Raw genomic sequence first — 13,341 nt, 5'->3', positions numbered from 1 at the left:
CGTAGATACAGCCACTGTAATCTCCACAAAAATAGAGCTCTCAGAAATATTTAGGTTCCTCATCTCTTGTGATGCTTTAAACATGCATTTTATATCACTAATCTGCTGAAAGAACTATCCTGTTAGGATAATCATCATCTAATAGTGGCAGAACCCATAGGATTCCAGCAATTCCATTACTGAATGAGGCCTCTCATACAAAAAAAGGCAGCTAATATTTTGCTGTAAGGATGTGATGGGAGTTGAATGCATGAAACCCTGTGGTATAAACAGATTGTGTGGCAGGCACAGCACTGCAAATGTTCAGACTGAAGCACTGTGCAGGCACAAGGAATAAATCCTGCTATATAAGCTTAGTCATTATTCCCCTTCTATTAAGGATGTGAATAACTTTAAGGAAAATACACTTATTCCAGTAATCTAATTTTTAAACCCTGATGTTAAGTTTGTTAAGCAGAGCAAGTTCCTTTTCCTTTAAGGTGGCTTTCCAAGCCTTTGGTCCTGAGCTGACTGGACCAGTGCAGCAGTGACTGCTGCTCCCCAGGTACAGCTTGCATCCATAACAGTTTCCCTGTGCTCTGACAGCAGCTGTATATGGCATTCCACAGCTCATGATGAAGCTCTGTCATGGACAGCCCTTCTGCTGCACTAAAGCAGCACATTTCCATAGGTATGTGAATGTGCATGGCATTTTCCTTTCCTTTTAACACTGCTGAGTACAGCAGAACTAACTATCCACATTTTCCAATAGGGAATTACAGTCAAGGGAGCTTTTGCTGGTACTGTTTCCCTCTTAGCAATTGAGCGATGCATGTTGTAGTTTCTCCATGGGTTACCACAGGTTTTGGCTTTCCCAGTCTGTGTATTTCTTCAGGAAAGGCAGCAGTAGGACCGTCATTTGTCAAGGTGCGGGCTGTATTAAGAAGAAAAAGAAACTATACTGTGATCTCCTCTTGCGGCACATAGAATGGTTTGTGTTTAAAGGAATGTGACATGACAGCGTTTAATAAATCTCACACTGTGGGAGCACAGAAAATCAGCTGTTCTCTCACACTCGGATCAAGGTAAATTTTAAAGGGATTGTTGAAGGGAAAGCCCCAGGTACCCAGGAGGCCCTCACACCCACACCTACCGCCTGTGAAACGCGATGGGCAGCTCCCGGCTGGGGATCAGGGTTCCTGAATGCAGTGTTTCCACCGGATTGTCATCAGTTGCTACAATTTGGTACTTGCGAATGATCTGAAGCACAAATATCTCAGTTAGAAGGCTTTAGCTGCTAGGGCTGACGAGGTGAAGGGTGTAAAGGAGCAGTGCGAGGGCACTTACCCAGCACAGGGCCAAGTGGAGCTGCAGCTCTGCTAAGCGACGGCCGATGCACATCCGCTTCCCAATGCCAAATGGGACATGGGAAAAAGGATTGATTGAGTGCTTCTGCAGCCAGCGTTCTGGCCTAAACTGAGTCCAGCCATTGAAGTATTCTTCATTGCAGCCCAAGGCATGGCTATTTATCATTAGGACTGTCTGTAAACAAAGCAACAGAGACGATCTCAGTTAGGAATTGGCTTAGAGCTACCAAGTGAATCAGTTTGTTCATGGAAAAGATATATAGCAAAAGTGAAGGTGTGGCAGTGTCCTCTGAAGCCACACAGTTCTCCGAAGATAAATTCAAACTGAGAAAAAGGTCACAGTTTCTTCAGAAAATAGTTAAAAAGTCTGAAGGAAATCCTTGAAATAGAACACTGAAATATTTTGGTCTAAATCCAATACATTGCAAGGAGGAATGGATTTCAGTTTGTGGAAATTCTTCTCCTGGTGGTGGGACCCAACTTTTGGCAGAATTGTTTTCAGACTGAAATATCAGCGGTTTACAGGACAGGTCATCAAACGTTGCAATAAAGTAAATTAATCCACTTACCCCTTCAGGTAGTATATAATCTCCTAGAACCATTTCTGTGTCGATAGTGCGGGTGGTAAATGGCACAGATGGTGTTAATCTGCAGGGAAAGAAAAACATGGGTCAGATCTTCAGTATTTTTCCTTCCTGTACTGTGTAATAGTTTACCCTAAACAAGAAAGGATACGAAATTAGCACACATCGGCTGATAGAGCTTTGTGGTCATGCTGCTTTTTTATTGGAGAATTTTACCTCATGGATTCCTTCAGACATGCTTTTAGGTAGGGCATATTCTTAATGCTCTCAGCAGTTGGGCTCTCATTGGCAGCCAGAACACTCTGTATTTCCCGAAGGAGTTTCTGCTGAACGTGTGGATTGCGTGAAATGTTGTACAAAGCCCACAGCAAACTATTGGCCGTCTGAAATAAAACGAGCAGAGACATAAGGCTTCCATTTACAGAGACAGAAATGAGAAGATACCAAAAGTTCAAAGCCACATTTATGGTTGGCTGCTGCCTTATGGCATTTTGTAATGTAGGGGATTAGGAGCCATCCCAGTTGTTCTCCAGGAGTTTAGGCCATGGAAGCAACCACAGGCTTAGCTCACATTCAGTTTTTGTGATGGTTAGATTGTGATTTTAAGATCTTGGACCAGGTTTACCGTTTCAACTCCGGCAATCTGGAGCTCTGCAATGGTGGCATACAGCTCCTTCTTGGAAAGCTGTCCTCCAGAGTAGATATCACAAAGGAAATCCTCCTGAGGGCTTGCAGAGTGCTTTTCCAGACGAGTGTCAATGGAGTGCTTGGCTGAGGAGGGTAGTGCAGGAAGTAATTAATAGATGCAGCACTAAAATGACTATAAATGCAAAATCAAAAGCAGGGCTCACATGCATGATTTCGCAAGAGGACCAACCTCTGCTCCTTTTTCAGCAGTGGAGCACTATGCTAAGTAAAGTCGTTCTCCCTTTTTAGACAAAAGTTGATTTTGTACAGAAAAACCTCCTGTAAGCTCTAAGGAATTCCCCATTCTAAAGCTTAGAGAGGAAATCACTGATGTGTGGAATGACATACTTAGCAAACAGAAATACAAGCACGTAAAATCTATTGGCTTGGATTTTCAAAGGGGATCAAGGTGTTAATGAATCAAAGAACTCCTAGCACTCAGAATTCCCAGGGGGAAATAGAAGCTTTTGATTTACCATGGGAAGGAAACAATAAATGCCAGATTTCTATGTACATTTCCTTTTAAGCAAACAGACTTTTGTTGCATGTAAAACTTTGTGTTTCTCAAGGGCACCCTATGAGGCAGGTTCCCTCACAGACCTTGTATATCTTGCCCCTAAATACATCACACACTTTGGGGCTGTTTACTTTACAACAGATTAAACTGAACTTAACATTTTACTGGCTTCCAAGTTTCTGGGGGTCCCCTGGGGACTGGATATTACCACACAACCAGCACTAAGTGTTAGTCATAAGAGAATGGTGCTCTTTCCTAGGAATAGGTCTGTGGTTAGTTGCAGTGAAAGTGTCTTAATTTGAGCAATTAACAGCGGTGTAGGGCAGTAAGAGGTATGAAGAAAATGAATTTCAACAAGAGGGAAATGGAACAGAAAGGAAAGAAATAGTGTATAAAAAACTAACCTATTTTAAATATATCATCCCATGCTTTAGTGTGAGCTTGCCAGACTTTCGTGTTCAGACCCTTGTGAAGTTCCACGGGTGTCACCATCATCATTCCAAAAGTAGCCATCATCTGCATGGGAGAAAGTGTTTGGAACCTTTTAAAAATCTATTTGTATTCTGTGAGCAAAAATAGATGGTAAAGTAACAGGACTGTAAGGGTAATTTTCACAAGGAAGTTGGGATTCTGGCAGATTTTCCATCCTGGACACAAAGGACAGGATTAATTCTGCTTAGAGCATATCCAGCTCAAATTTAAGCACAGCGGGTGGACAGTAAGAGGTATCTGCTGAGGGTGGTTCATTCTTTCTATTTCAGGCACCACTTTTAGAAAGTGCCCAATCACTATTTGGCAGTGCCTCTCTCCCTTGAGAAAAGAGGGATCCAAGAGCTGGGTTAGACCAGGTCTTTTAGATGGTTAAAATGAGGGAGATAAGTATCACCAGAGTCCAAGTTGCAGCAAGATGCACAGCAGGTGTACTTGCAAGAATGACTAACCTCCAAACCCAGCCAGTTTGCATAATCCCACACAGCTCCACTCTACAAACAGTAGCATTGCACAACAAGCATCTCTGAGGGAGAGGAAAGTTAACTAGCTAACCTGATGACTGTATTTGGGGGATTACCAGAAATTTCTGGCATTTTTTTTAGTTGACCCATTTAAGCCAGTATCCATGCACCAGTAGCAGGGACAGAAAATCTGTACAGGTAAAGATTCTTCCATACCGTTTTAACAGCCTTGATGAAATTCAAGCTTTCTTCTTCTACATCCTGCTGTAGGAGACCAAACCTCTTTCCATACAGCACCAGGCAGATACCTGTTGTTGAGCAATGTTAACATGAGTTGATATAAATGAAATGATGCACAGTGTCTGATTTTATCCTTCTGAAAAAGAAAAAAAAGCTCTCTGCCCTGTGATACACACCTGTGAGAACAGCACTTCAAAATACCTTCTGTGCATTTGCCCCAGCCCTTGTAGGAGCACTTTCATTGCAAAGGAGACCCAGGGTTGGCATATTCAACAAGTAGTAGGCAGCCCTACTGATGAGGGCTGAGTCACAAGAAAAAGGGCCAGAAGAGGTCATCTAGTCCAGTATTTTCTAGCTTCTTCTACAGCCAGAAACCACTTGCTAATGCTGGCAGCATCCCACAGCCCACTGGTTTCCACCTCTTTCCACTGGCTTTTTATATATAATTTTTTTCTGAGCTGTCACTTCCTATTCCTCCCTTTCCAAATGCAGCCATCACCACTGACAGCGGAAAAACAAAACAAAACCCCGCATTTTTAGGAGCTCAGCACACAGGTTGCTGAGATGAGCCAGCCATGAGCCAGCAGGTCTGCAGAGCTCACTCAGCCACACGGGTAACTGTCCAGAACTGAAGACTTTGTATAACGGCTGACAATCTGGCATATATATTGATGGTCCCCTGGCTTTTCTGTAACATATTTTCCACAATCACAGAATCATAGAATCACAAGGTTGGAAAGGACCTACAAGATCATCTAGTCCAACCGTCCTCCCATTACCATTGCTACCACAAATATTACTACCACGATGCTGCGGTTGATCGTTTGGAAATAATTATCATCCAGTCATCACTGATCGCACTTCAATTGAAATGCCTCAGCAGGTACAAAGTGCATGCTGTTCTCAGGCAGAAAAATAAACAGCACCCAACTACTTACTTTCAAATGACCATTTGTTGAATTCCGAATATATATCTTCCATTTGTCCATTGTGGTTACAGATAGCCCCTATTCTATGCATGAAATCCTCCAGGACCTACGTGGTGAAAAGAAGAAAGGAGAAATGGGAATAAAGACAATATCAAGCAAAAACTGTTTCAGGAGCCCATTTCACTGTGGAATATGTAAATCACTGTTCCGTGGAGACTGAGGATATTAATAGCTGTAGCCCGTAGCCTCCAGAGACACAGAGGGATTTGAATTCTTAATGTGGTAGACTGAAACCTCAGGTGAAGGTTTCTGAAATCCCACCCAGCTGCTCCATCACGTCCCAAACTCCTATCAGTAAAGCTTTCCAGTGCTGATTCCCAGCACCATTCCCATTCCTAACCCCTGAGAACTGTGTGGACTCACATTTGGTCTGACCCCAATAATCTGCTTGCAACTCATTATTCCCACAGTGATTTCTGAGTATGAACTCATTGCACTACCGACTCAGAGCAGACCAACAGCTACCCAGGTAAACCGAACCCCTCGATCTGCTTTCTTTTCCCCAGGTTTCCAGGGGCACGGGGAGGGGGGTAGGAACGAGGGGAAGAGAAGGAACTGTACCTCATTGATCGTGTTATCCAGTTTCACCACCTCCTTGGGTTTCATCAGTTTCTTCTGAAAGGCGCTTCTCACCCTCTGCCAGTCCTTTCCTTCCCTGGATGTAAATAAAAGCGGTGAGAATAAAAGATTAAGACGCGCATACGACACATGCAGGGAGGCATCTCCGGGCCGGGGCGGGATGGGCAGCTCCGTGCGGCGACTCCAGGCAGCGAATCCCGGCTGCCCGCAGCATCACCGCGGAGAGCCCCGCTTAGCGGTGAGCCCGGGTTAGCGCTGAGCCCCGCTTAGCGGTGAGCGCGCCCGCACCTCCCCTGTCACTCACAGGATCAGCAGCCCGTAGCCCTCGTCGCGATAGTCCCGATAGGCTTTCCAGGGTTTGATCTCCAGGCGCTGCGGGCAGGCGCTCTCCCGGCGGTACAGAGATTCCAGCAGGCAGGGAGCTCCGATGTGAACCGAGTCGAAAGCTCCCAGCTTCATGCGGAAGATCTTCCCAAACCTTCTGTGGTACTCAGCCTGGGGGGTCGCAGAAGAGAATTCCCCACGATGAGTGCGGGACTCACCCACCTCGACCCTCATCCCCGCCCGGCAACATCCCCATCCCTCCGTGCTCACCAGCGTCTCGTGCTGCCTCTTGAGTCCCCCCTTCCAGAGCACGTCGGGCAGGCTGCCCATCAGCGGCCAGCTGGGGGGCCCGGGCAGCGCGGCCAGGGGATGCCCACGGCCCCGCAGAGCGCACAGCGCGGACGCCGCCCGCGGCGCTGAACCTCCGCGCCCGGCGGGGCTGAGCGCGACGCGGCCGCAGGTGAGGGCGGAGGAGCGGAGGAGGATGCTGCAGCCTCCCATAGCGGCACCGACGGCCACCCATTCGCCAATATGTATATATATAGCAGCAGGGAGGCTCGCTGGACTTTCATCGGGGCCAATGGGAGCCCTGGGTGGGGTGAGGTGGGGCAGGTTGGAGTGGCCCGGCCCGGGGACTTTGCGGGGCAAGCGGTTCACAAAGGGTTCAGGCGAGGCAGGAAGGCACAGGGCCAGCACCGGGCAAGTACCGGCCGCGGGGCTCCCGGGGGCGGCCGTGGCCGCGGTCCCAGCGCAGCGGTAGGCGGCTGCCAGCGCTGCAGGTACAGACCCCGCTCAGCTTGCAAAGCTGCCTCCTGCTCGTATGCATGGGCTCATAAACATCTTTCCCCCTTCTCTCTTTCTTTTTCTCTATTTTTTATTTTCATTTCAATTTATTTTTATTTTTATTTTTTGCTGTGCAGAATGTTTGGGGTACATCTGCACAAAGTGGGGAGGGCTGTGGTGTTTGTACTGCAGTGCCAAGTGACTGACTATGTCTTCCTTCAGAATTTCCCCTTAGAAATGATGGAATAAAAAATGAAGGGACAGAAGAAGAGCGAGTTTTGGTGGTTGGATTGCTTTTTCCTTATCTGGCTGACTAACCACCTATTTATGGAAAGGGCATGAGAATGAACCACCTGGGAAAGCAAAATTCCCTTCACAATTAGTGTTGACAGCCATTAAATTCTGACCAAAAAAAAAAACAACATTTGCTGCCATGAGTCTCCTGTTCGGGATCTGCAGAATAACATGCTGGGAGTGCTAAAGGTTTCCACGTGGAGGCAGATGGAACAGCAGCACAAGTACAGCAGCTCAGAACACCTGCACACTCAGCTCTGTCCTCTCTTTGCAACAGGATTCAAGCAGGCTGAGCATCTTGCTGCTAGTCAGAAAGCTGCCTGTAAACCAGAGAACTTGAGGATATGCTTCTTTGAGAGATGATTTTCCCCAGCCCCACACCACCTTTTTCATCATTCCCCAGTTGCATTTTGTGTCTCAGCTCTTAATCCCTTTGCTTGAGTGTCTGATGGTGAGATGCTGTGGTGCACATGGCTGTCTTAGACACAAGACAGAGAAACAGAAGATGGAATCAGCACTGAATCTGAGGCCCATAAAGGCACGTCTCACAGTCAAATTAATTGATAGACCAAGGTGGCAGTGGTCAACACATAGAAAAATGTACAAAAGCATGACAACTCACGGCAGAGCTTTTCTATCACTTTCCTACATCCTTCCCCCTCCTAGTGATTTTCTTCTCTGGGATCACACCATGTAGCCCACAAGATCTGAGCCTATTCTGGAGTGGGCTTTAAGATTAAAGCTGGTTCAAAGGTTTGTGCATTTCTTACAGGAATACCCCAACAAGAAGTTGGTATTTAGTGATTTGTTTTCTTTAAACCAGTTCTACTGAAAGCACATCTTGCTGCCCTTGTCAACTGAGTGCAGTTGTTCAATGATAAGTTCTTCTGAGAAACCAGGTGAGAAGAGACAATTTGTGTGCTCTGTGGACACCTGTCTATTTAAGGAATCAGAATGAACTCGAGTGAAGGGTCGCAGCTTAGTGACTGTGAAATGAGCTCTTTAGAAGACTTTGGAATAGACAAGTCAAGACTAAACGGGACACAGGTCAATTTTTCCATGTTCCTTTCTGCAATGGGGAAGAAAACACCCTGTTAATACGAAATCTTCTCTATTAAGCTGTTTTTAAATTACAGAATGGAAAAGGTTTTATTTAACTTCTGTGGTCGTGATGTAACTCTCTGGCAGGGAAGCTGGTGTATTTGTAGCTCAGCTAAGCCTGGAGCTGAGAGAGCTAATGATTGCCTCAACTTCTGGTAAAGTGCAGTTCTAAGGGCATTTTCAGCCTTCACTTCTTCCTACCCTCCCTTTTAAAAGATTTCAAAACCAAGCCTTTAATTTTCAGCAAGACCTTTTCACGTGACCTTTAGACCATAGCAAGGGTTATTTGGACAGTAAATCAACACAAGGTAGCAGGGTCCTTGGGCTGAATTCTGGGGACGTGTTCTCAAAGTGTGAGCTGAGGTATCCATCACTATTATGGGTATCTGTCACCGCTGTCCCACAGATATCTACCTGTAATGCTTCCCAGTATTTTGGGGGGGTTGTGGCAGCTTGTGACAACTGAAAATGTGAAGCCCTCTTAACTTCTACAGTTGTGGCATGGAGTATTTTATGACATTGATCAGTAAAGATCTGAAGTTCAAAATCAATAGCTTGTGATAAGTATTATTCCATGCTTCTCATTTGGCACAGAAAAAGAAAAGGGCTGATTTCTGAAGGCTCAGAGTCTTTCAAGGTCTCCCATGCTTTTTAAAATGCTACAGTGCAGAAGTTTCATAGAAGCATGGGTAGGCTCCCCAAGGAGTGTCTCTGTCACAGGGAAGGTATTTCACAATGCTGGGGAAGACAAGCTAAACACAACTCGTAAACTCTAGGCAAAACATAGTGCTGTTATTCGAGGTTTTTGCACATGTTTGTTTATACACTTCTAATTCTATGGCTCTCTCCAGTCGACGATCTTAAAAAGTTTTGTAAATATTGATGAATTCAGCCTCAGCTTAGGAAATGGGAAAGTACGGTAATTCCCATTTTACAGAAGGGAAACTGAAATGTATTTGAAAATCAAGATCTTGAAGTTATTATATGGATACTCAGCATGAGAGCAAAATAAACTTATTGTGTTTTTACTCAAATACCGGTTTTGTCACACCAAAGTCTTCAAATTCCATTGCATTATAGATGATTACCCACCCACATGATGACAGTAGCAGTGTGGAAAAATAGGTCTGTTGAGCAAACTGAGAACAAGGTAATCCTTAGAGGAGGATCCAGAAAAACAGAAAGGTAGGTGAACAGCTCAAACTCCACATGGCAAGGAATCTTCCAGCTGGCCATGACCTGTTGGAGATATCGACCTCTGCAATAAACATTGCAACACTCAACCACGGAAGGAGTCTCTAATTAGTAAGTTAGCACATGGTTCAAGAAAATTAAGACATTTCTTGACTTCACAGTCAGTGTTTACCAAAAATTGAGTTTATTAGAACTCAAGAAATTGAGTTCAATGGCAAGATATTCTGATAGCCAGCTTGGAAAGACTCAGGACACAACTGGCTCTTCCCTTTTCTTTTGATAACTAGAACCACTCTCTGCTTTGCATTTGCTTGTCTCTTTTAGCAATCTCGTCCTCCCCAAGCAGGGAAGGGAGCTGTTTAGCAGAGCATTCATGCATTAGAGGATGCTGTGAGGATGAGCTGCTGACATAGACTGATGTTTTCAGACAGAGCTGGCAGTAGTCTAGAAGCTTCCTTCACCTTCTACGCATCACCGCAGAGAGTCACATCCAGTTTGAAAAGAAGAATTTAGGAATATGTCAGAACATTTCATTTTCTCAAAGAATATGGTTCATGTTCAGGAGGCAGGAATTTCACTAGTGTGTAGTGTGCCGTGGGAGATGATACTGGAAATACTCATTTCCCTTTACTGTATTTCAATACTCTTCTGCTGAGATATGTAACATGTGTATGCTGTGCAGTTGTCTTGTTCACATGCAGTTAACATAGGCCAAGTCATGTTATGACACTGAAAAGCTCTGAAAATGTTTACAGTTCCAGTGGTATTAATTCATTAATGTAAGTAAGTGATCCAAAGCTGCCAAAAACACTGGAATTTTCCAAAGGCAGGAAATGCTGAGCATCCCTTTAATTCAAACAGCACTTGAAATCTAAAATAAAGGCCTACATCTATAAACTGAAGCTTTTAGTTGCTGTGTGACAGTCCTAAGCCTGGAGTGATAGCCGTTACATGACTTTTTGAGAGAGCTTGCAGAAGATGACTATACAAACACTTGAATCAGACACATCTTCATGTAATTTACTGGATTTATAAACTAAACCTGTAACACCTGCATGGATTACTTTGCTTTACTTTTGATCTGATGCATGTGCTTCTGCTGAAACAAATCTGACAGCACAACAAGTCTCTGGAGAGGCAACAGATTCTTGCTCTATTGCTGATTTTCAAGCTTCTATTTCTATGAGATGCTACAAGATGCCAAAGAGAGATTTGGCAAATACAAGATTTATTTACTTAAATATTTGCCCTATAACTTCTGTGTTTCATAGATACCAATAGCTGGTCTCTAAACCTTCAAGAAATGGCAATTAATTCTTTTTTAAACCATTATGGAACACTGCTTTGTTTCATCCAGGGGGACCATTTTTGTCTGTGTCCTTTAGAGTATTTTTTGATAAAAGACCTAAAAGATATGTAAAAGATACTATTAATCCAGCAGCTCATCTCCAAGATCACAAAGAAAAGGGTTTCAACTTCAACAAGTATATTGCTGTGAGCTAAGCTCATTTTGCTTCCATCGTCTTTATTAGAGCCATAAGAAAATATGAAAACTTTAACTGCCTTTATCATTAGTCAACCAAAAGGCACTTGAGCTATGTTTAGTTGAACTCAATGCCCTCTGGGCCACATCCCGATTACTCCTATTCATTGCTTTAGGAGGGCTTAGAGCAGACTATATCAGTAGCTCATCAGATAAAACCCTTGCCCAAAATCCTGCTGTTAATTGCTGTTCAAATGCCTGGCCACAGTCTTCTCAAGGGACGAGCCAAGTTTCCTCATATGTATGACTACCAAATGCAACCATTCCCCTTGGGGAAACAATCTATTTGTTGTTCTGTTCATTGAAGTATCAAAAGAGCACATCTGATAGGAGGAAAATTCTCCAAAACACTGTAATTTTGCAAAAAAAAATTAAAAAGAGAAAAAAAAATGCAGATTAGAAGATGCTGAGTAACAATACAGCAATACAGCAACACAGCCAGGACATCTTACTAATGGGTCTGCTGTGAGTTCAGAGCCAGTCTACAAATTCAGTGACACCATCCAGAAGGACCTGGACAGGCTTGAAAAGTGGGTCCACGAGAACCTCATGAGGTTCAACAAGGCCAAGTGTCAAGGTACTGTACTTGGGTTGGGGCAATCCTAGAGTAGCGGAAGAAAACTTGCTGAGAGCACCTTGTGGAGAAATTGTCCAGGCCTGGGGTCCCAGCACAAGAAGGATGGAGGATTGCTGGAGTGGATCCAGGGGAGGCCACAATGATCATCAGAGGGCTGGAGCACCTCCTCCCTTAGGAAGAAAGGTTGAGGGAGATGGGATTGTTCAACTTGGAGGAGAGAAGGCTCTGGGGAGACCTCGTGGCAGCCTTCCAGTACTTGGAGGGAGCTTATAGGCAGGAGTGGGACCAACTTTTTACACAAGCAGATAGTAAAAGAACAAGAGGAAATGGTTTTAAATAAAAAAGGGCACATTTAAGTTAGCTGTTAGGAAGAAATTCTTCACTCAGAGGGCTGTGAGGAGCTGGAAATGCTGCCCAGAACTGTGGGTGCCCCATCCCTGGAGGGGTCCAACGCTGTGGATGGGCTCTGGGCAGCCTGAGCTGGTGGGAGGCAGACAGACCATGGCAGAGGATGGGACTGGGTGGGCTTTAAGGTCCCTTCTACTATAAGACATTCTGTGATAATGTGCTAAGAGAAAAGAATCCTGCAGAGTTGTGGTTAGGAGAGGAACTGGACTCTGTTCCTCTTCATGTGCATTTTTCCAAGAAGCAGTGACTTTTGAAACAGGCAGATTGTTTCTATCTGTACAGGTGTAACAGAAGAATTAATTTCAGGTGCTATGTGAGCAGTCCTCATTGAAGATAAACAGGAGGATCTAAACAAACAAATGAATAAGACAGATGCCTCATCTGTAGGACCTGCACAGACATGAGAGACTTCCAGTATGTGCCACAAAATGTTTGCAGAAAACTGAAAGATGTTCCACCACTAAAAACATTTTGGAACAGGATGAATTGTGGACTAACAGACTCACATAGTTCATATATTGAACACTGGTGTATTCCTTGTTGGTACTGAGTTGCCAAGTAGTGGCAAGGAAGGCAGGGCTGCAGAGATAGATAGCTCTGCATCAGCCATATGCCTTCTATTGTAAAGGCAACCGATGTTCTGCTGGGACAGAATTATGGGATACTAAATAATCATGTTTACAGTGTGTCCCAACCAAAAAGGTGGAATAAAGTCTACTGAGCCTCACCATAAAGGGATTTCCCAGAAAAGGGGAATCTCCAGCTTCCATCTCACACACAAGTACCAGAAGGAACTCCCACTGCTTGAATGGGTCCAGCTGTGCTGAAGAAATTCTACACAAAGCCCTACAGGGAGGGAAAAGAGAAATATCCATCACTGATGGCAAAGCATACAAGAAGGTTTGAATGGTGATGTTGGTCCTGACTAATAGGAGAGATTTTTCTTTGAAAGAACAAGGTTAAAAATCTGAGGAAATCTTCCTTTACCTCAGATCACAAAAGAATGGAAAACAGAGGGTTGACCCAGGATTTGTCCTGTAAATATGTAAGATTTGCATTGTTAGGAGCTGGTGTGTCCTTTTGGAAAAGAGCAGCCTTAGAAGGGGACTTTCTAAAGGATTATTTTCTTCATCCCTTTTTCCCCCTTCTTTCCCCCACTACAAGAAGGGCAGACATAGATATCCTGATATAACTTCGTATCAGAATAAGTCATCTTATCTAA

At 44.4% G+C, this 13,341-nt stretch overlaps 1 protein-coding gene across 1 annotated transcript; it reads right to left on the bottom strand.

Moving 5' to 3' along the window:
* Nucleotides 1-1,128: 1,128 nt before the first annotated feature.
* Nucleotides 1,129-6,720, bottom strand: CYP24A1 (cytochrome P450 family 24 subfamily A member 1). The gene is made up of 11 exons (XM_072350343.1): nucleotides 6,490-6,720; nucleotides 6,200-6,390; nucleotides 5,878-5,971; nucleotides 5,266-5,362; nucleotides 4,304-4,395; nucleotides 3,539-3,650; nucleotides 2,556-2,701; nucleotides 2,147-2,313; nucleotides 1,916-1,994; nucleotides 1,327-1,521; nucleotides 1,129-1,239 (listed from the first exon to the last, which is right to left on the bottom strand). The coding sequence occupies exons 1-11, from the start codon at nucleotides 6,718-6,720 to the stop codon at nucleotides 1,129-1,131; spliced, it is 1,515 nt and encodes a 504-aa protein (XP_072206444.1).
* Nucleotides 6,721-13,341: the final 6,621 nt, after the last annotated feature.

The sequence above is a fragment of the Excalfactoria chinensis genome, chromosome 15 (assembly GCF_039878825.1).
Source record: "Excalfactoria chinensis isolate bCotChi1 chromosome 15, bCotChi1.hap2, whole genome shotgun sequence".
NCBI classification, from domain to species: Eukaryota; Metazoa; Chordata; class Aves; order Galliformes; family Phasianidae; genus Excalfactoria; species Excalfactoria chinensis.
The sequence above is the reverse complement of the archived record's forward strand: the minus strand, read 5'-3'. Positions and strand labels throughout refer to the sequence as shown.

Excerpts from the sequence above, each read along its gene's own strand:
- CYP24A1 (XM_072350343.1), bottom strand. The coding sequence starts at position 6,720 with ATGGGAGGCTGCAGCATCCTCCTCCGCTCCTCCGCCCTCACCTGCGGC. Across the intron at positions 6,391-6,489 it reads AGAGGCAGCACGAGACGCTG|GCTGAGTACCACAGAAGGTT; the intron begins GTGAGCACGGAG and ends GCGACCCCCCAG. Across the intron at positions 1,240-1,326 it reads TCCACTTGGCCCTGTGCTGG|ATCATTCGCAAGTACCAAAT; the intron begins GTAAGTGCCCTC and ends TTTGTGCTTCAG.